The sequence below is a fragment of the Staurois parvus genome, unplaced genomic scaffold (assembly GCF_062004578.1).
Source record: "Staurois parvus isolate SC_StPar_1 unplaced genomic scaffold, SC_StPar_1.0 ptg000682l, whole genome shotgun sequence".
Taxonomy (NCBI): domain Eukaryota; kingdom Metazoa; phylum Chordata; class Amphibia; order Anura; family Ranidae; genus Staurois; species Staurois parvus.
Window position 1 is genome coordinate 2,725,651 of NW_028318478.1, and position 22,790 is coordinate 2,748,440.

The 22,790-nt window shown below is 39.9% G+C and overlaps 1 protein-coding gene across 1 annotated transcript in view; it reads right to left on the reverse strand.

Moving 5' to 3' along the window:
- LOC149447537 (cathepsin S-like) overlaps nt 1-19,447 on the reverse strand; it is a 35,344-nt gene extending 15,897 nt beyond the window's left edge. The window contains exons 1-4 of the mRNA XM_089652412.1: nt 19,400-19,447; nt 11,844-11,947; nt 8,359-8,501; nt 4,918-5,106 (exon numbers count right to left, since the gene is read on the reverse strand). Coding sequence (XP_089508538.1) covers nt 4,918-5,106; nt 8,359-8,501; nt 11,844-11,946 — 435 coding nt within the window. The 5' untranslated portion in view covers nt 11,947; nt 19,400-19,447. The remainder of the gene's footprint in view (nt 1-4,917; nt 5,107-8,358; nt 8,502-11,843; nt 11,948-19,399) is intronic.
- Between the last annotated feature and the right edge of the window lie 3,343 nt (nt 19,448-22,790).

Genomic DNA, 22,790 nt, shown 5'->3' on the forward strand with positions numbered 1-22,790 from the left:
CATGAAGAGTGGAGTGTGAAGTTCATCATTAAGCACAGCATCATCAGTATTATTATTATTAACTTTGGACTTTTCTCGTATTTGAATTATCGTTCATTCCTTTGTGCACTTTTTGTGTGGCACTGTTTATTATTAGTATATATGTTATTATAGTATATATTACTTTATTTTCACGTTTTTGCACGAGATATTCCCCATAAGGGAATACATGCATGGCACTGTATATGTATTGAGTATCTTGGATTTATTTTGGGGATTGAGTATATATTGTATTACGGTTCCATTAGATACTAATTAGCGCTGCACTCCTAATTTTTGCTCTGTTTATTCACCTATTTTGGGTATAAGCTTAGTGTCAGCAGCTTATGGTTATAGGGTAGGAGTCCTTGTGAGCGCAGGAGGTTTTTTGTAATTAGCAGAATTCGCTGAGTTTTCAGTGTGAATTCCGCACCGCACCAAAATTGCACCCCGTTCATGCAAACCACTGTGGGTTTGTATGTTAAGTAAACAACACCCTGAAAGCGGTCTGCAAAATGCAGTGCGATTTGCAGAATCGGATCACATAGGTGTGAATACCTATGCGATCCGATTCTAGTGCGGACCCAAAAAAGGGTCCTGTACGTTTTTGGTTCGGGTGCAGTGTGAATAGAGCCATAAAAAATTGCATGTGATTTGTACAGGAATGTGGTTCGGTTCCTGTGTGAATCACATGCGATATACCGCACCGCACATATGTGAACCCAGGCTTAAACAGAAGTTACAGCCTTCCCTGTTGGACCATTGGACCTTAGTAATATAGATAGATGGACTATTGCACATTAAGGCCCCTTGCACATGGAGTATCTAGCCCCTGTGAATGCAATCCTGGCATTTTTTGCATACCCCATTATCTGCAGCCTGCCCAAGTCAACTGCATGTATTCTGCGTTCTGGCTTTCGTCTTTTAATGCATAGGTCCCTAAAGTGTTTTTCCGTAAGGATGTTGCCAGTATTTATCTTGTCTACCATTAAAGCCACAATTTCTATATTTCTTTCTTGTTATAAACGTTACAGTTGATGTTGCTGAACTTACTTTCTGAAAATGTTAATTGACCTGCTGACCTATGGCTTCAATACTTTTAATGAGTCATTAATCCAGAACAAGTATACAGATCAATTTTCAACAAATCAGGAGTTTTTTTCTGCATACTGTTCTGGTTTGGACACTCAAAATTATGAAGAGTGAGAAAAAAATCTAGGCAGTCAGCATTTTCAAAAAGTCAGCAGTAGCAGATTCTATATTTTTCACATGACATATTTATTTGACAGACGTAAAGCGATACTAAGCGTTAATTTTCTTTTTTTAATGTTTTTTTTTTTAAATAAACTTATCTATACTTACCTGCTCTGTGTAGTGGTTTTGCACAGAGCAACCTGTATCCTCCTCTTCTTGGGTCCCCCGCAGACTCTCCTGGCTCCTTCTTTCTGTCGGGTGCCCCCACAGCAAGCAGCTTGCTATGGGGGCACCCGCTGCTCCATGTGTTCATTCACACATGGAGCCGCAGCTTGGCCCCACCCCTCTCTCTCTCCCCATTGGCTGACTGGCTGTGATTGACAACAGCGGGAGCCAATGGCTCCCACTTTGTATAATAAAAACCTCCTGCGCTCAAAAGTGAATGTAGCTCGTAAAGGATAAAGCTGCTAACACCTGCACCTTATTACCTGGAAGTGAAAATTCTAAATATATACAGAGACATGGTGTAGCGCTCTAATTACCAAATATATAAATATAATAGAATAATAATAATAAATAGTGATCACATCCCCTATGGGGTATCCAAGTGAAAAACAAACAAATAACACAGTGAATATATAATATAAACCAATGGTCTCAAAATAGACCTTTTGTGATCCAACTATACACAATAAAGTGCTGAATGTCCCAAATCTCAATTGAGATTAGTGATAAAAGACTTGATAATAAAAAAAATAAATAAATAGTGACACACACATGTGATCCCAGCACTGAGGGATAGGTATATCAATATTGGTGAAAAAAGTGCTCAGTGCTAAAAAACACTCCAAACAACGTATACAAATACAATACTGCTAATAAACTCACATCCAAAGCCCAATAATAATGTAATAGAAAATGATCATATAAATCCCCTATATAAAATATTGCAATACAAGTTGTTCAAAACCAAAGTCCAACATATGTGACACCAGTGTTCCGCAAAGGTTAAAACATGCAGGTGATCCTGTGCATCGCACCCTTTGGTGATGCATCCACATATAACTAAATTGGCTCCTCACCTCCTTACCATGACCCTAGAAGGACCTACTAGCTTTTGGGATCACTCCTGGACCCTCCAAGAACGGATTCCTCTTAATGGTATCCTCCAATGCAGACAAAACCTCACATCAGATACATGCCAATAAGCCTTCCAGGTCAGGATCAGCTCCAAAATCCCCTTCGGCTCTAATTAGTATAACCAGCTCCCACAGGATCCATCTTGGCTCGCTGTCAAATCACAGGCTGCTTTCGGTTTTGTTTTGGAATTTTGGATCAGTATATAACAGACTGCTTCACCTGCATGCTTTCACTTATGAGCATCATCCCTGCTGACCACTCACCAGCTTGCTGGTGAGTTGGATCTGGTGAGAATAGGTCTATTTTGAGACCATTGGTTTATATTATAATGGCTCCCACTTGCAGTCTCAACCAATGAGGAGGCAGAGACCCGGGACAGCCAAGGCTGTCGTGCAGATCGCTGGATCTTGATGGGACTCAGGTAAGTATTGAGGGGGCTGGGGGCACTGCTGCACATAGAAGGTTTTTTACCTTCAAGCATAGAATGCATGAAGGTAAAAAACTTTGAGCCGTTACAACCACTTTAAGAGTAAAACATACACAAGCTGACTGACAAACGGCACGAAATCCAGTTCTAAATGCCTCTAAGTTTAGGTCTACTGAGCATGACAGAAAACTCAATGGTAGCTGCAGGCACTGACTTTAAGGATAAGTGCACTTTCAAAGTTCTTTTGCTCCCCCTCCCTGACCTTAATGCCGCTCCTCTCTCCCCAAATGCATTCTTACAATAATCGTAACCAGAGAGTAATTTTTGTAACTTGAATGTTCACTAGTTCGCCCCAATAATGCCTTAGCAGGCTTAAAGTGGTTGTAAACTTCACACATGAAATATGAACAAAGCATATCCCTCTATAGTGTGTAGGTGTCTCAATCCAGAGCACTAAGTGCCATTTCTGTCTGCTGCTTTGTTCCTCTGCTATAAGCATGAGTCACTTCTGATAAGTTTTCCTGACACCAAAAGAAAAAAGGTGACAGAGGAGGGATCTCCAGCAGATTAACAGGCCTCTGTGTGCTGTGTAAAGGGGGTGTGTCTCTACCCCTCCAATCAGCTCTCAGAGCTCAACTCGCTGAGTAACTTCAGCTTTCTGCCCCCTGCTTTTCAGAGCTGAGAGATCCTGTGTAAATTCTGCACTTTCAATGGATGTAGAGGAGAGATGGCTCTCCTCTACATCCATTGAAAGTGCAGAATTTACACAGGATCTCTCAGCTCTGAAAAGCAGGGGGCAGAAAGCTGAAGTTACACTCAGCGAGTTCTAAGCTTCTAATTTCAGCTTGCTCAATTAAAGAAAAAGCTGGAAGCCGATTGGTTTATATGCAGAGCTGCACCAGATTTTGCATTCTCCAGTTTTAGTAAATCAACCCCTAAGCCCTGATTCACACTGATGTGGTGCGGAATTTACAGCGTTTTCTGTGCAAATTCTGCACCGCTTCAGAATTGCACCCTATTCATGTGAACTGATGCGGGTGTGTATGTTAAGTTAACAACACCCAGAAAGCGGTCCGCAAAATGCAGTGTGATGTGAAGAATCGGATCGCATAGGTTTGAATACCTATGTGATCCGATGCTAGTGTGGACCCAAAAAAGGATCCTGCATGTATGGCTCCAATTGCACTGCAAACAAATCGCATGTGATTTGTACAGGAATGTGGTGCGGTTCCTGTGCGAATCAAATGCTGTATATGGAGCCGCACATATGTGAACCCAGGCAAAATGTCATTTCTCTCTGCTGACTAATTCCTCTATTATCATGTGTCACTTCGTTACACCAAGACGTAAAAAAGTGACAGGGGATGGTGCTCCAGGACACAGCCTGTGATTGACAGCCTCAGTTCTGTTCCTGCATGTTGTGTGAGGGAGTTTGGTGTTCCTTTCCTCCAATCAGCTATCAGAGCTCTTGTACAGTCTGTAACTGCAGCTCCACACCCCCTACATTTTGAGCCTATGAAAAATCCTTTTACAAGGATGTACAGGACAAACGCTACAGATAAACAGGTACAACGTATGTAGGAGGATTTGTTTCATCCCTGCATATCATCTGAGGCCAGTCACTTCACTGGCTAAAGGTAAGGGTTTACAATCACTTTAACAGATCAGCACAACACTTTTCACAGTTTTGCATTTTTCTAACGCTAACTTTCTTTGCATTCAGTTTTATAACATCTCAGGGCCACAAAGGAAGTTAGTAATGGAGTAAAGTAATGGCAAGCCTGAAGAGGGATCAAAAAGCTTTATAACATCTAGCAGTTGTAACTGGCTGCAGCTCCCACTCATAGGCCAAAAAATGTAACATATACGTGTGAGAACCGATTCTGAACACAGAGGAGATTTTACTAAAACTGGAGAGTGTAAAATCGGGTGCAACTTTGCATTGAAGCCAATCAGCTTCCAGGTTTTATTGCCAAAGCTAAATTAAACAAGCTGAAGTTGGAAGCTGATTGGCTTCCGTGCACAGCTGCACCAGATTCTGCATTCACCAGTTTTAGTAAATGTCCCCCAGACTGTACGTGTGTATCTGTTCATTGGGTTGCTGTAAGGCCTACAGTAGTAGGAAATTATTTCATTACCGTAGCAAATGCCCAGCAGGATCCACATAATCCTTGATTTTTTACTCGGGTAACACATTTTGAGTCTCTCCAGTCAACCGTTGATGGCAGATCTCCGTTTTCTGAATAAGTCTTCAAAGGAATATCTGACTTCAAGCTGCTTATTTTTTTATTAGAAATACAGCTTCGGGTGCTCCGCTCCTCTGTTGTCTAAAGAGAAACAATAAAAGAATTTTAGATCCACAACTGGTGTTTAACCACTTCCAGTCCGGACACTTTTACCCCCTTCCTGAACAGGGCAATTTTCAGCTTTCAGCGCTATCACACTTTGAATGACAATTGCACAGTCATGCAACACTGTACCCAAATTAATTTTTTACCATTTTTTTGAGACAGATAAAGCTTTATTTTGGTGGTATTTATTCACCGCTGGGATTTTTATTTTTTTTGCTATGTGAATGAAAAAGTCCAAAAATTTTGAACAAAAGTGTTTTTTTAATAAAATTTTGCAAATAAATAATATTTCATCATAAATCTTTGCCAAAATTTATTCCGTTGTCTTTTTAGTAAAAAAAAAAAAAATTAGTTTATAACCAAAAATTATAATTTTTAAACTTTTCTTTTTACATTTTTATTTTATTTTTTTATATTATTATTATTTTTTTATTTTTTATTTTTTTACATACTGTCACCCTAGCAGTACAGTGTCACCATGGTGACACTGTACTACTTGTGGGGGGTGATGAAGATTTTTTTTTTTTTTTTTACACTGATTGCTTTTACACCCATATAGGATGTAAAAGCAATCATTTCTCTTTCTCTCTGTATGCATTCCTGCACTCATTGAGAAGTATTGAGTGAGCTGTGATTTGTCACAGCTTGTCACATGGTACAAGGCTGTTGTGAATAGCCTTGTACCATGTGACCTCTGTGATCATTCACAGATTTCACACGTAGTAAGCAGTGATGTCAGAAGTGACATCTTGCTTACTACTTTGCATGTGATCACTGATTGGCCAATCAGTGATCACATGATCGGGACCTCGTACAGAGGTCCCATCCGACGATCGGTGTTTCACTGTGTCCGGAGGACACAGCGGGCACCGGATCGCGGTGCTGCGCGCTCCCAGGGAGCGCGCACAAGCAGGGTGCGGGGAGGCCGTTCATAAACGGCCACCCGACCCTGCAGTGCCACCGTCCGGCCGTTTACATACAACGGCCGGTCGGGAAGTGGTTAAAGCGCTAATAAACCCAAAACCAAAAATGTAATATATTGCAGCTAACCAATCATTGGATGTGATGGCTGCATTTGTTTTCTTTTAGGTTTTCCCCCCTCTATTTTCACCTGGTGATCTGGCCATTAACATACTTCCTGCGTTAGAGTGCCTCCACTCAGGATGAAGAACCCTGCACAATGAGAGAGAGCAGCAGTGGCTGGTCTTTATTACAGGAAGCTCCTGCACAGAGGCAAATGAGTAGGATCTTGCTGGACAGATCCATAAGAAATACACAAAATCCACCATGATTCATGTGACAACACGCAGAATCCTAAGTCTTGTTAATTAGGAATTTGTTGTCTAAAATGTAGCTTTTCTCCTAAGACTTTCATTGGGGTGTATTCATTTTTGCAACATGGTCTTCATTGAATTTGATGGAAAAATACTTTTTTGTGTGTGCAAATGAACAAATCTTGTTTGCAATCAATGGCCTAGACTTGTGGGAGTATTTTGTAGTATAGTGTCCCATAGAAAATGTTGATTCTGAAAGAAAAGTAAAGGTTTTCTGACAAATCTGTTGGGGTGTAGTCACTTATGCCGAGCACTGTATATACAAATATATAACACTCCCAATAGTCAATTTACCAGAATCAGAAGGAACTATGATTTAGATTCAGATTTTTTGATCAGACCAATATTTTTGTGGACAGATTTTTGGAGAAAGGATATAAGAAAGATTTGCTAGACCAGGGCTTAAAATTTCAAGTCCTGAGCTACTAGCCAGGCCTTATGCAGGCCATAGACAGGTCATTTATCGGCCGCATTTTCGTCCGCACGAAAAATCGGCCGATATTCACGCCGTTAGTAGGGCCGGCCCGTTGGCTGTTTTTCGCGGATCTTCTTGTTTATTTTTATTGGTCATGCTGGAAAATCCACGAAAAACGGCCATTTTTCGTGGACATGGGTGGCAGCATCGGCAATGATCGATTTTTTGTTTATTGGCCAACAATTCGGCCGATAAACGGCCCGTCAATGGCCTGCATTAGAGTTACTCGCCAACAACAAACACACACAAACAGACACCTGTACACACACACAGACATGTACATACACACACACAGAAACATGTACAAACACGCACAGAGACACATGTACACACACACATACAGACACATGTATACACACACAGGCACGTACAGACATGCATACACACAGATACATGTACATACACAGAAATACACACACACAGACACATGTACATACACACAGACACAGGTACATACATACACAGACACATGTACATACATACACAGACACATGTACGTACATACACACAAACACACACATGTACATGCACACACACAGACACATGTACATACACACAGACACATGTACACACACACATACATGTACATACACGCAGACACATGTACAGATACACACATGTACATACACACAGACATATGTAGAATTGTACAGGCACACACAAACACACACATGTACACGTACACACACACCCCCCCCCCCCATAGAACGTTGCAGTACTTCGTTGTTCACTCACAGATCTGGGTACTGCATTCTAGGGGGAGGCAGAGAGCACAGCACACACTCCTTGCTTTGCTTTCACTGCGCTCAGCTATTGAGCATTCTGACGGCTCCCATTGCCAATAATCTGGCCTGAGCTCTGAGCCTGCTCAGCAAGACGGCCCTGGGGGACACACTCGCCCCCACCATAATTTCCACTCGCCATTGGCGAGCAGGCGAGTGGAAATTTCCAGCCCTGTCCCAGACAATGCAAGGAAGAAGGATTTTGAGAATGATAGAAATCAACTTTTAAAGAGAAATAAAAGTGAGAATAATTTGGGTTGTAATTTCATAACAGATTTTAATACATCGTTTAAAGAAAAAGAAGGCATTATCTAATGACGGAGCCTAAACGTGGAAGTGTAACATAGTGGATGGTGGATATCAAACACAGAAAGGACATCAATTTTTTTGCATGGGACACTTAACTGAAGAAATTGAAATATTGATGATTTGAATGACTTTTTATGCTTATAACACTGGACACAATTTGCACTTTATATAGTGATATTTTGAAGTTCACATTACACTGCATATATGTATTCTAATTTTAATCGGTTTGGGTTATATAGTAACACAACTTGTGATAGTGCTGTTGGAATAATGTTTTTCAATATTTTGCATTTATGTTTGCCAAGATGTAGTAGAAGTTTATTCTTACCATATCTGCAAAATGATTCATCTCCATGCTGTATTTTACCAGGCCTTGATCATACTTTTGATTGTGGTTCTGCACCTTATGCCATGTTGCCTCCCAGGCCTGCCTCCGAAATGTTTCATCATATAAAGTTGGATAATTCTTTCCTAAAAGAATGTAATTAAAGAGCACTAATCAATTTAGGATTTCAACCATTTTAAAGCAAAACTATTGAATATAGTGTACTGTGCGCTTGTTGAATGACTCACTGTTTAAAGGGCAACTTCTTACTCGTTCTGCTGTTCAGACTTACAATCTTTGCTTTGCTGAAGAGCAACACTGGCTGAAAAATAAAGAATATTCTGCATCCAGTATGCTTTCTGCAATTTTGGATGCCTGGTCCTGCACTGCATGCTATGGTTCCATCCACCAACCCATGTGTCATTACTGTATCCTGTGCAGTGACATAGGGGCTGTGAGATTGGAACAACAGTTTGCAGAGGTAGAATAGGTATCTGACACTCTTGGTTGGATCCTAAAGATTTTTCAGCTGCCATAGTTCTGAAACAGAGCAAAGATCAGCGGCACAGGACATTTAAAAGTAATTCTAAATTAACGTTTTTTATAATAACAAACATGTTATACTTACCTGCTCGGTGCAATGGTTTTGCATATATAGTAAAAAAAATTTAAAAATCTAATTTCAGCATAAATTTAGGCCAAAATGTATTCTGCTACATGTCTTTGCTAAAAAGAATCCCAATACGTGTAAATTAATTATTTACATGAAAGTTATAGTGTTTACAAATGGCGGTATATATACTGGGATTTTTTTTTCACTAGTAATGGAGGCGATCAGCGACTTATAGTGGGACTGTGGTGGGCATTCTGACACTGGGGGGACTGACTTGGTGTCACTGACACCAATAGAGTGATCAGTGCTAATAAAAAGCACCCTTTGCTTCCTGACTCAAAGACATAACAGGCAGTGAGGGGAAATCCCCCATAGACAGTTTTTGGAAGAACAAGGATCTTTGGACCATTTGGACTTGTTTCAGTGACAACTGTAACATTTTGGCTTTCCAATGAGTTCCTGTCTTGATGGCACTGGTCGTCAGGACTAAAAGAGAGGGTGAAGGCCACCATTAGGGACACAGGAAGCAAACCTAACAGAGGTTCCAACCCTTCCCCACTATCCAAAATATCAACTAGATATAACTACGTTTCAAATTACCCTTCACAGACCTCCGACACTTTGTAAGTGTTCAGCCCTGGGAAGAGTTCTCTGCAGGTTTCAGGTAGCAGTTTTCATTATGCAGTGATGAGACCTATTAGACATAGCACTGCAGGCACTGACAGCTCGGGATTGTTGTATAAGAAGCTGTCCAAGTCCCACCTACATTGTCCAGTACTTAGCTGTGTTGTGTGGTGTATTCCACTACACTCTGAAAAAGCCAAGCACATGTGCACACATTGTGGACCCCTAGTTTGTAAGGTTCAATCAACTCCATAAGCAAGGCGAGGCGGCTACAGACTGGCTTTAGATGGAATCTTCCACAGCCATCAACAAAGGACCTTTAAAGTGATTGCAAAGGGAGACTTAAAAAAAAAAGGTTAACATGTGCAATGGTTTTGCACAGAGAAGCCCCGATGCTCCTCTTCTCAGGTACCCCACTGGTGCTTCTGACTCCTATCCCCTACTGAGTGCCCCCATAGCAAGTGGTTTGCTATGGGGGCACTCATGTGGGCTCGATCTCAAACCGTGCTCTGTGTCCATTGATACAGAGAGCGCAGTTCCACCCCACCCCTGCTTTCTCCTCATTGGCTGTGGAGCCAATGCAATGGCCCCCACTGCTGCCTCCATGGCGAGTGGGGAGAGAGAGAAAGTGGAAGACATGTGGCTCTTGGGCACAGTGCTGGATCGACATCAGGCTCCGGTAAGTATAAGGGGGGGGGGGTTGTACACAGGCTTTTTACCTTAATCCACAGATCACATTAGGGTAAAAAGCCTTCTGCCTTTAGAACCATTCTAAAGCTAAAAAAAAAAAAAATATTGGCTTAGGGCCAGTTCACACCACGTACAGCCCAGTGCATTTTTTCAGCATCAAAAACTCATGGATAGTAAGTTCTTTGTATCTAATGGCATAGTTCACATGAGTGCAGTCAGTCCCAGAGTGTTCCAGTTCCGGGAAAAATAAAGTAGAACATGCTGAATTTTTTCTGCACTGAACTGTACTGGAATGCAGTAAAACACATAAAAAAAGCACTGGAACGCACCCAAGTGCACTAATAATACAGAGAAATGCACATTATATCCTTATTTAAGGTGAAGAATAAAAGGGGGGAAATACCGGAACGCATCAAAAATGCATCAAAAACACCCCCCGGAAAAAACATGGCAAAAATGCGCATGCAGAAGCACATTGGGAACACATCTGGACTGTATTCCTATGGTGTAAACCGGCCCTTAAAGTGGTTCTAAAGCTATAACCTTTTTTACCTTACCGTTCCCTGCAATAAGGTAAAAAATGTTCTACCACTATCTATGCACTCCCCCCCCCCCTTCCCTAAATACTTAGCTTTATTGTCCTTTATTGATCCAGCACTGTGACTGACTGCACGAGTTCTCTCCTGTCTCCCAATCTTGGCTGAGAGCAGTTGGAGCTATTGAGTCTACTATTACAATTGACTGCTACTGTCAGTCAAATCCTGTGAGGCGAGAGTGGGAGGAGGGTTCGAGCCAAGATGCATGTGTTTATGGATGCACACAGCCCAGCTCAGGGCACCCCCCATAGGAAGCAGCTTCCTGTTGTGGCGCATCAAGAAGAGGAGCTGAGAGCGCTGGCAGGGGACCCCAGAAGAGGAGGATCGGGGCTGCTTTGTGCAACACCATTGCACAGAGCAGGTAAGTATAACATTGTTGTTATTTTAAGAAAAAAAAAGACTTTACAACCTCTTTAATGCAGGAGAAATGCGTATTTTCTCATGAATCATGGTGGACTTTGGATATTTCTTATGGATCTGTGCAGCAATTCAGCAAGATCCTACACATTTTCCTCTGTGCAGGAGCTTCCTGTAATAAAGACCAGCCATTGCTGCTCTGTCATTGTGCAGGGTGACTGGTCTTGTCTCCACCCCACCCTCCCCTGTCATTTTCTGCAGGCAGGCTGTAGTAGGTGGAGCCTCTTGGGTCCCTCCCACAGCTCTGCTCTCTGCATAGGCTATGTGCAGCACAAGGATGATATCACTGCTGCTTTTACAAGATAACATCTGGGTTTGTGAATGTATTTGGTGCACACAAATTGCATTTACATTTTTTGTCTATTAAAGAATATATTTCAATGAAAATGTTGGTACCTGCATTCCGCTTTAAACTGTCTGCACATAGTAAGTAGTCTTGTTCATATTAACCCTGTTCAGTACATTCATTATACATTAGAAACTAGCACTAATATAACTTGACTTAGAGTTTGTATTAAACAAGTTTTTATATATTTTATATACTGTACCATATGTGCCTTTCCAGGCATTCCATTCTTGGTCAAGGAAGCGTGAAGAAGACACACAAATGATGACAGCGGACAAAACCAGGAGGTACTTATCCAAATGCATCCTAAATGTAAAATGTTTACAGGCAAATTACAATCAAAATGACAGTTGCATTTTCAAAGAGAGTGGGCACTTTAACATATTCAAACTCTACATATATGTCAATATTTTCTTATTGGATGGAACTAATATTTGAATATACTTTATGGTTGATGAACCCCATCCGTGCTCCAGTTCCTGTGTATTGTGGCAGAGCAAATATCATGCTATAGTTTGCATAACTTAATGAAGGACCCTATCAATCACTATTTGTATGTAAAATGGCAACAAAACATAATATAATGCATTTAACCACTTGCCCTCCAGAGGATTTACCCCCTTCATGACCATTTTGTGCGTTACGACGCTGTGTTATTTGAACTGATAATTGCGCGGTCATGCAGTGCTGCACCCAGATTACATTTATGTCCTTGTTTTCCAACAAATGGAGCTTTCTTTTGGTGGTATTTGATTGCATGTGCGTTTTTATTTTTTGCGCTATAACCAAAAAAAGATCAACAATTTTGATTGAATTTTGAAAAAAAACAAACAATATTTTTTACTTTTTGCTCAAAAACATATCCAGTAAAAAAGTTTAAAAAATCAAATTTCAGCATAAATTCAGGCCAAGATGTATTCTGCCACGTCTTTGCTAAAAAAAATCCCAATAAGTGTAAATTAATTGGTTTACATGAAAGTTATAGCGTCTACAGATGGTGGCGTATATACTGGAATTATTTTTTTTTTTAATACTATTGAGGCGGTGATCAGATACTTATAGCAGGACTGCGGGACAGCGGTGGGCATTCTGACACTGGGGGGGAACTGACTAACTGCCACTGACATCCTCAGTGACACTAATACAGTGATCAGTGCCAATAAAAAGCACTGACACTGGGCAGGAAGGGTTAACATCTGGGGCGATCAAAGGGTTACCTGTGTGCTGTGTGTGTTTCACATTATGTGCTGTGTGCTGTTTTGCTATGTAAACATGCTGCTTTGTATTGCTCTGCTATGCAGAGCAATACAAAGCAGCATGCTGGTGCTGACAGGTGAGAGATCCTTATTGTTTAAATACAGACCTCTCCCCTGTCAGTGTTCCTTGGCAATTGCCGGGTGCCAGTGAGGAATCTCCAGCCGAGACCCAATGATCGACAGCTGTAGACGCCGATTGTAGCGCAGAAAATACATAATTACGTATATATATATATATGTGTGTGTGATTTTGCACATTGGATCATTGCCGGTATTGGAATGAATGAGTGCTCAATCACTAAACGCCTGTTGCATTTAAGTGCAAAACACTTTTAAGAACGTTTAGACGCATTTATGCACATTTAGGCACGCCAAGCATTTTTTCCCCCCAAAAGCTCCTCTTCTGAATGCACCAGTGATGGGTATTTTTCCTCCCTGTAAACATTCTATGTGTCTGCATGAAACATAGGGTAGCATAGAGGTGCATTTAGAGGCAGTAAAAGTGGCCTTTTTAAAAGGCCCGGAGTGCATGAGCACTTAAAGCAGAGTTCCACCTAAAAAAAAAAATAAATGTCAGCAGCTACAAAAACTGTAACTGCTGACTTTTAAAATACAGCCACTTACCTGTCCCTCGGTCCAGCGATGTCCTCACCACTGCTGGTTTCACCAGCCATCTTCTCTCCCTGGTGCCAGCATCTTCAGTGTGGGCACCTGGCTGTGACAGCTTGCGGCTTCACAGCCGGGTGCCCACTGCGCAAGAAGTGCTGAGCTTTGTGAATGGCCCCATAGTCTTCTGGGACCTGTCGCGTGTCCCAGAACACTATGGGGAGGGAGGACAACGTCCACTTTCGATTGCCTAGGCGATTGCAGCGGAAGTGGAAGCGAGTACCTGTCAAATTCGGGTACCCGCTCCCCCCGCTCCCCAAAGATGCCAATCCTTAATGGGGAGCGGGGGACAAAGGCTTAAAGTGGAACTTCCCCTTTTGGGTGGAACTCCGCTTTAACTATGCCAAGTTTAGGCTTTGGGGTTGATTTACTAAAGGCATATCGGCTGTTCACTTTGCAAGGAAAGTTACATTTTGCGAGGGAATTTATTCCAAGAGCTAAGTGAATGTGCAAAGAATACCCAATCATGTGCAAGGAAAATGAAAAAAAAACAGTATATTTGCTTGCAAATGATTAGATGATGGAAGTCAGCAGAGCTTCATATCATTCACTAAACTCTGGAGAAAGTTCCACTGCAGCATTCATCTTCCCTTGAAAAGTTAATGGTCTACTTGCCTTTAGTAAATCAACCTCTTGTTAGAAGTGGAAACTTCTCTAACAGAGCCTTGGATGGCAGTAAAAAAATATTGGGCTTACACCTAAAATTACAGACTTTAAAAAACAATTTGGGTAATGATTTATATTTCACAAAAGCAAAGCAATATGATATAGGCACATTTACATCTGCACCAAATATGGACCTTAACATTTGCATTAATGGATAAACATTATTGTCAATTTGATTTAATAAAGGCAAATGGGCTGTTCAGTTTGCAGTGAAAGCTTCATGAATGTGGTGAAGTTTGACTTTGTACAGAATACCTGATCACATGCAAGGAAAAAAACAAACAAAAACAAAACAGCATTTAGCTTGTACTTCATTGAATGATGGAAGTCATCTGAGCCTCTCCTCATTCCCTAAGCTCAGGAGCAAATTTCCTTGCAAAATGCAAAGTGAACCACTTATTTGGATTTAGACAATCATTTAGTAAACCAATCCCACAGTGCCTAAGCTCTGGGGAAAATTCCCTTGCCAAGTGCAACATCCCTTGAACAGCCTATTTGCATTCAGACTCTTGCCTGAGTGCTGATGTTGAAAATGAATTGGGGTTGCCTCATGTACTTTGGTACATCCATACATTGGGAGTTATTTACTAAAACTGGAGGGTGCAAAATCTGGTATAACTCTGCATAGAAACCAATCAGCTTCCAGGTTTTATTGCCAAAGCCTATTTGAACAAGCTGTCGTTAGAAGCTGATTGGCTACCATGCACAGCTGCACCAGATTCTGAGTTTATCAGTTTTAGTAAATCTCCCCCATTGTAAATTTGATCTGAATAAATAAATGGCATTATTTTTTGCCATTGAAAACTGACATATAAGTAACAAATGGATGTCTGTGAACTAACATTTTGCTTCAGGTAACTTTTGAGAACTCAAAAAGAGAGGTGACCTTCAAGAGATATGGGTCTGCATCCCCTTATTGTAGATCCTATAAAGTAAAAATCCAACTGATAGAGTGAAATGTCATGGGCTGAGGTCACATTTAGCCTGGGTTCACATTAATGCGGTGCGGAATTTGCTGCGTTTTCTGTGCGAATTCCGCACTGCATCAAAATCGCACCCCGTTCATGCGAACCAATGTGGATGTGTATGTTAATTTGACAACACCTCAGAATCACTCTGCAATGTGCAGAATCAGATCGCATCGATATGAATACCCATACGATCCGATTCTAGTGCGGACCCAAAAAAGGGTCCTGCACCTTTTTGCATGTATGGCTCCGATCACTCCACACACAAATTGCATGTGATTTGCATAGGGATGTGGTGCGGTTCCTGTGCCAATCACATGCGATGTACCACACCACATTAGTGTGAACTTTATTAAGCAATTGATCCCTAGCTGAAAAGTAGAAATTGAGAGCTGAAGTAGTTAAAGCCAAACTCCAGTCAATAACTGTTCAATTGTGGATGGAATGTGGAAGGATTCAAACTTTGTATTCCTATCTGTGACTCCATTTGGGGCATTTCTATTTACTTCCTTTTTGACAGATGTCAGACAGAACAGGAAATTAAATACATTGTCTAGTAGAATGTGCGAGGTTTGGAAACTCAGGCAAACGTTTATTGCTGTGTGTGTCCCTATAACGGAGAGTTCCCCTCACTTCCTGTCCAGGTAACAGGTATCAGGCAGAAAAAGAAGAAAAGAAAAATCTCCTTTCTGGGGACACAAACATCATTAAAATCTGACAAAAAAAAAATCACCTAATTGCAGAAGCAGAATTTAAATCGAACCGTCCATCACTACTATATATTAAAAAAAAAAAGTTTTGTCTGGAGATGAGCTGTAAGGTTCAATGAATAGAGCTGATATTGTTTACACTTCTGCTAGAAATCACTTAAAGTGTTACTATACCCACAACAGTAAAATCAGTCTATATGCAGTAAAGCAGGGGTCTCCAAACTATGGCCTTCCAGGTGTTGAGGAACTGCAAGTCCCATGAGGCCTTGCAAGAAGCTGACAGCCACAGACAAGACTCCCAGAGGCAGAGGCATGATGGGACTTGTAGTACTTCAACAGCTGGAGGGCCATAGTTTGGAGACCCCTGCAGTAAAGCATGCTTGTTATACTCACTATGGAACCTAAGGGGTTAATCCTCTGCACTATGTAAAAAGGATTTTTGATCCTTTCTTCTCTGCCCCTCTTGTTAAAATGACCACTTGATACAGACTAAACCCGTAGTCACATGCACATGCTCAGTTTGGTGTGTCTAGCTAGAAAGGGTTTTTTTTTTTCTTGGGAGGGTGCATGTGATCAGCACAGGGCCAATCAGCACTGTCCAGACAGAGGGTCAAAGGTTTCACATCCTCCTACAGCAGAAAGAACACTCCTCCTACAAGCTTTAACCAGTTCTCTGCTGAAGTCACAAGACTGCTCTAACTGCTGATGAGGAAAGGTATTTAGCAGTTTATATTTACTAAAATAATTTCATTTCCACATTGTGTGTACTGTGGGAGACCAGATATAGTGAATGCAGGGTCCTGGGTTTAGTAACACTTTAAGCTGACCATAGATGGGTTATTTTTCTTTTCATTCACCCTCCAGGCTGAACAAAAAAGAACGAACAGATTCCCTTTATCCAGACAAGCGAGGTGGATGGAAGAAACCTCCTGCTGAGACATTGGGGATGATTTACAAAAACTGGGGCACTCAGAATCTGGTGCAGCTGTGCACGGTAGCCAATCAGCTAACTTCAGTTTGTTCAATTAAGCTTTGACAAAAAAAACCTGGAAGCTGATTGGATTCTATACAGAGCTGCACCAGATTTTGTACTCTCCAGTTTTAGTAAATCCCCCCGTTGTATTCTGAGAGCAGGGACTTTGCGCTGTCAGAATACACTCACAGATTGGCTACAGCTGCTGATCAACAAAAGTGTTCCAACATTCCCATTCCAGAGAAGTTAATTGTTAGATTAACTTCTGTCAAACATGGATGACCACTCATGGAACAAAATTTGGCCAGTTCCAGCTGAATCCATCTATGGCCATCTTTAGATTGCCAAAAACAATCTTTTACAAGGATCAAAGAAGACTAAGACTCCATGTACACTGACTTAAAAAAAACACTGCTCCTAGAGGAGTTTAGCATTTTGCCCGTAGAAGCAACTAATGTTATCCTATGTGTTCATGCACATTAGGCTAGTCTAGAGGCAGTTTTTAAGCTCAGCGTTTAGAGACAGAAACAAAAATCCTTCTGTTTTGCATTTTTGAGAGCGTTTTTTTCTGGCAGAAAAAATTACTAAAGGCTCTTAAATGCTAGTACAAAAATGCTCAAAATTAGTGTTTTTTGTCTGCCAATAGCACTGGCTTTTTTTTAAGCCAGTGTGCATGGAGCCTAAATGAGATTATTTTGTATTTTTCTAACTGAGTTGTATACAGAAAGGAATTTTCTGTAATAACTCAGAATTCCATTATTTTCAATGAACTCAAAACTTTATTCTGTTTCATTTAGCATTGTGGTCAGCAATTGCAAACTTCTACTTTAAAAAGATGGTTTTATACTATAATTTGATCTCTCATCTTATAACAACACATAATAAAACTGTTCAGCTTTAAAGCATTTCTAAATCCTAAAACATGTAGCTAACCAGTTAGAGGTCAAACATATCTGCCTTTGTTCATCTTCATTACATTGTGGTAGGTGTTAGTAGTTTACAGAAGAAAAATAAAATGTTTGTTTTTTCTTTACACCTCACAGTAGGTGACAAGGACATTGCATTTCTGGCAAGACTGACGGGTATTTTCAGAAAATGTTCTTAGCCTAAAAAATTAAAAGTAATGCTGCCACTAAATCTAAGCTGCAATATTTAAAAATTTGTTTTTACATTTAGATACGTTTTAAGGGTCAGCAAGCGCTGAAATGTAATTATTTTGTGTTATAGACTTAATTTTTGGGTCCTCTGGCACCCTAGATTACGATGACAAAGGATGTCTAAGCGCTTTAATTTGGTGCAAAGAATGACAAAGAAAGGGAATAGCAAAGTTGTAACAAATAACAAGCATTAACTTTTTGAACTACAAATTTTAGGATAACAGTAACCAGGGTTAACTGCAAATTTTGTTACGTGAATAATTTTTCTGGTGTAAGGCATTTTTTATAATTTGACACTATAAACAAAAAGGAATGCAAATGTAAAATGTTTACATACAAACAACTAAATAAACAAGCAAAAAAATACTAATTAGGAAATGAAGTTAAAAAAAAGTTATTGTTCACTGAGCTACGCATGATATTGTTTTAAAACAAATGTTTTTTTTTTCACTTAAACATAAAAGCGATTCTTGAATGAAAGCTACAGTAGTTTTCATTCATAAATGAATGCAAAGCAGAAACCAAATGAAACTGAAAGCTCAGTCCTGTAGCTCTCCTTCTGTGATCATCGGAGCTTCATGACAGATTAGGAACATGGAACAATTACAAATTGGTTAAACGGTTTGTCCAGCATGATGTACTATTTATGCAACCGATGCAATGGGCATTTCTGGCAGCTAAAATGTATGTATTGGTAGAATTTTAATTCCTGATAATTTCTACCTGTTTGGTAGTGAATAATGAAAAAACTTAAATAGAAAAAAAAGAAAAAGAAAAATCACAGTTGGCATCTAATTATTTGCTGTGGAACGTTTCTTCAAGCCATTGTATACAATGTATATACATCATATTATAATGTATTTATGTATACAGTTTTACATTATATTCAAGGTACTTCATAATAATTATTGATTAAAATGTATCTATTGCCAAAACTTTTTTTTTATATATTTTAGTTTTGGATAAGGTAGGGAATAGTTACTACCCTTGTCAATTTTGGCTTTGCTCTTTGTGTCCTGTTGGAGAGATTTTCCTTCACTTCCTGTCCTGGAGACACAGCAGGACACAAGTTGATATTTCTACAAAGTGAGAACAAACCCCCTCTTAGACAATATTCTCTGGAATTTTTGATTTCCCATCACTTTTTCTCTTAGTGGCAATGGTCACCAGGGTAGATAGTGAAGGTAACTCTCCCCAGCAGCAACACAGACCCCACAAAAAAAACATTTGGCTAGGCATACATTTTAAGATTATTTTTCTTATAATAGTATTCAAATTATTTTGGTCTGGCTCTACAGAATAAATTATGAATCTATTAAACATTTTTTGATTACAGTTCATTTGACATAAGAGAGTACTTACCTGAATGATTTGTGTTAGAAAGTGAGCTCTGTTACAAGCTATGTACAACCTCGTCTATATATGAGCTATACATTTTCCAAAGGCATCATAATTATCGCTGCATCATCTTATAACGGTCCTCAGAAAAATCTGATAACTGCCAACAGTTGGATAGCTAATGTCTTGTGATATCAGATCACATATATCACTAACCAGGATAAAGAAAAACAGTCACAATACAAGAGGGTGTGTGTTTTTATTACTTATCTATAATAATTGTACATAGCTAAAAAGAGATGTAAAAGAAATTGTCATAGAAATTGTCATAAAACAAAAAAAAAAAGTTAGCTATTGAAGCAGTTTTTATAGATATTGAAGCTTTCAAAAATCACATTGGAATGTATTGGGAATTCTTGTGTGGGTACTGGAAATATTGAAAATGGGTTACAAAAGAATATATAGTTGTATAGTAGGATATAAGCCATTTACAAGTAGATTAGGCTAAAGGTGTTCATAGAAGCAAGAAGACAGTTGAAAAGTGCTATTACCAATAGCAAGCATAATTGCATTGATCCTGGAAATGCCTTCTATTGGTTAAATGTGGAAAGTCAAAGATAAATGACAAGAGTAGAAAGTGAGAGTCTGGTACCAAGGCATCTTAAGATGAAATTTTTAACTTTATTGAAGATCCATCAAGACATAAAAATAATGAGTTCCTACAGGGAAAATGTACATGTTTCAGCCACATAGACCTTATGACTAAGGCCTATACAGCTGAAATGCGCCAATTTGTTTCTGTAGGAACTAATTCTATTTATGCCTTGTTGGATCTTTATAAAGTTCAAGATTTTATCTTAAGATGCTTTGGTGTCACAATTTCACTTTCTGTAGTTTCATGGACGGTATGTACAACCTATGTCTGGGCACAAGCATCTGATTTCCATCTTCTCAAGCATAGAATAGGGAAAGAAGCACAGCAATATATTTTTGTCTTTGGATGTATACAATTGACTGAGTGTATCTACCAACAAGGCATGAGAATCCCCAAAAGTTACTCTTGGTTGGCTACTATCAGGATGTGTTCTACTAATAGTATACATCGCACACTTTCGCACACACTATTTTGGATCCAGCTAAAGCATGTGTAGGAGTGAATGAGATGCTTAACAAACAAAATATAAACTTGCAAGCAAAAATGTGTAAGCTAATGACCCTATAGAGAATCTTTGCATGTGGAATCAAATGGAATTTGGAAAGGTACTTTTACCAGAAAGAAACAAGAGGGAGAACATAATCTTCTAATCTTCTACCACTACAACTTCTGGGGACTGTATGACCCCCCTCAAATGTGTCTATTGGCCAGTGGCTCCATAAACATGAACATGTGACTGAATGTGCATGTTAATGTTATTGAGGAAAAAATAAGATCTCGGCATTATTTATAGCAATCACCTTTGAGATTTCTTGGCCAAGGGTGTCTAGCACTGCTCATAGACATTTTCATCATTACCCATTCTAGGCAACACTGACAAACCTGATGGGCTACAATAATGCTCAAATTTCATTGATGAGTAAGCTAACATTACCTGTCAAGCACCAAAACAAACATTTAGGCATTTTTGCATTTTATGTAGAGTGGAGCCAATCTATTAGGACTAGACTTTTTTCATGTACTGGGATTTAAAGTTTTGGATTGAACAGATGCTGAAATATGACTGACTGACAGTGTGTGGAAAGAAAGGTCGTTACTGGACTAGGTCGCATTTCCAAATTTTCTCATAATTCAGCGCTGAACCCTCATATATCTTCAGTGATGCAATCCCTGCACAGGACCCCCTTAGGAGTTAAGGATGCAGTTGAGAAAGAGCTGAAAAAACTCTCACAAGAGGATATTATAAAACCTATTGACTCCTCCCCATGAGTTTCCAACCTAGTCATAACCAGCAAGAAAGGAGGGCAAATTCACTTATGTGTTGACCTTTGCCTGTTAACAGTGCAATAATACCGGACTTTTTCCCAATTCCTACTAGAGAGGTTTTCATTTCCCAATGCCATAGGTCAAAAATCTTCACTAAACTAGACCTCTGTAAAGGCTATTTACAAATTCCATTTGCATTTCAGGCCAGTAACCTAACAGCTTTCATTAGGCATCTGGGATTTTTCTGCTTTAAATGCATCCCTTTTGGACTGCGCTTGGCTCAGAGTAGTTTCCAAAAAATATTGGTCACTTTTTGCAGGTACTCCAGGTTTAACAATTTACTTGGATTATATCCTAATCTGTGAGCCCCCTCTCTGTGTTTTTCCACAAATGTGCCTAATTTCCCGGATTTACAGTGCATTTAAGGTTTTTAGCCGACTATGCTGAAATTACAACACCATTGTGTGTTTTAATTAAAAAGCATGCCGAATGGCAATGGACATAATCCTGCTCCAATGCTTGAAAAAAAATTATATTTTGAAGGAATTAGGGACCATGTGTCTCTAATTAAGAATCACAAACTGGAAACTCCTATTAGCTGACACGTTGGCCTCAACCACACTTTTGATCTTGGAAAGATCAGATTTATGGCATTAAAACATGTTCCCCCACATGTACATGGGGGAAATGTTGATCAAAAACTATTACAACTTGAGATACGTTGGATATATAAACTATAAGCTACCCTTTACGCAGGTCTGAATGAAACTATGAGTTTTAAGTCTTTTCTATAATGGGATCATTTCCTGCCTTAAAATGCCTACCCTATATTTTTCCTACCATTGTTTAGTGCTTTGTAGTGAAATGATTATATTTACATGTATATTTAATTTTCAAATTGTTTGTGATCTATGTGACAGAATTTTTGTGACCTTTCCTGTATGTATATCTTGTGCAAATATTCAGAATGATGGCCCCCTGCCACTCTATCCTGTATTTATGGATATTCGTAATAGGTTTTGTTTTTCCCGTGTTTTGGACCCACGTCAGTTTTTGTGTGGTCATATGGATGCCCGGGGCGCAGTTTGCAGATTAGTTTGTAGGCTGCGCTGTTATTGTGTCTACTGTCTAGTGGGTCCTGTCAATCACTGATTCCCTGTTTTTTCAACTGTTTTATGCTGGGCTTCCACCATCCACAGGTCGCCATCAATGTACACAAATATGTGTATTATTTGGTACCATTTACCACCTCTAAATGGTGTGTCATCCCTTGGCTCACAGCTTCCACCAATGTTTTGGCCTAAGGTTGTGCTAGTCCTATTTAGAACCCAGTATGTATTCACGGCCTCTTGTTGGCTGTGATGAGGAATCCATACTGGCTGTATCCGGCGCATGCGCAGTGACACTCCAGGCGTCTGGCTGATGATGTCACACTGGCCGAGCGGAAGGCACATAAAAGGCCAATGCACACAGCCATATTGCCTCAGCCACGTG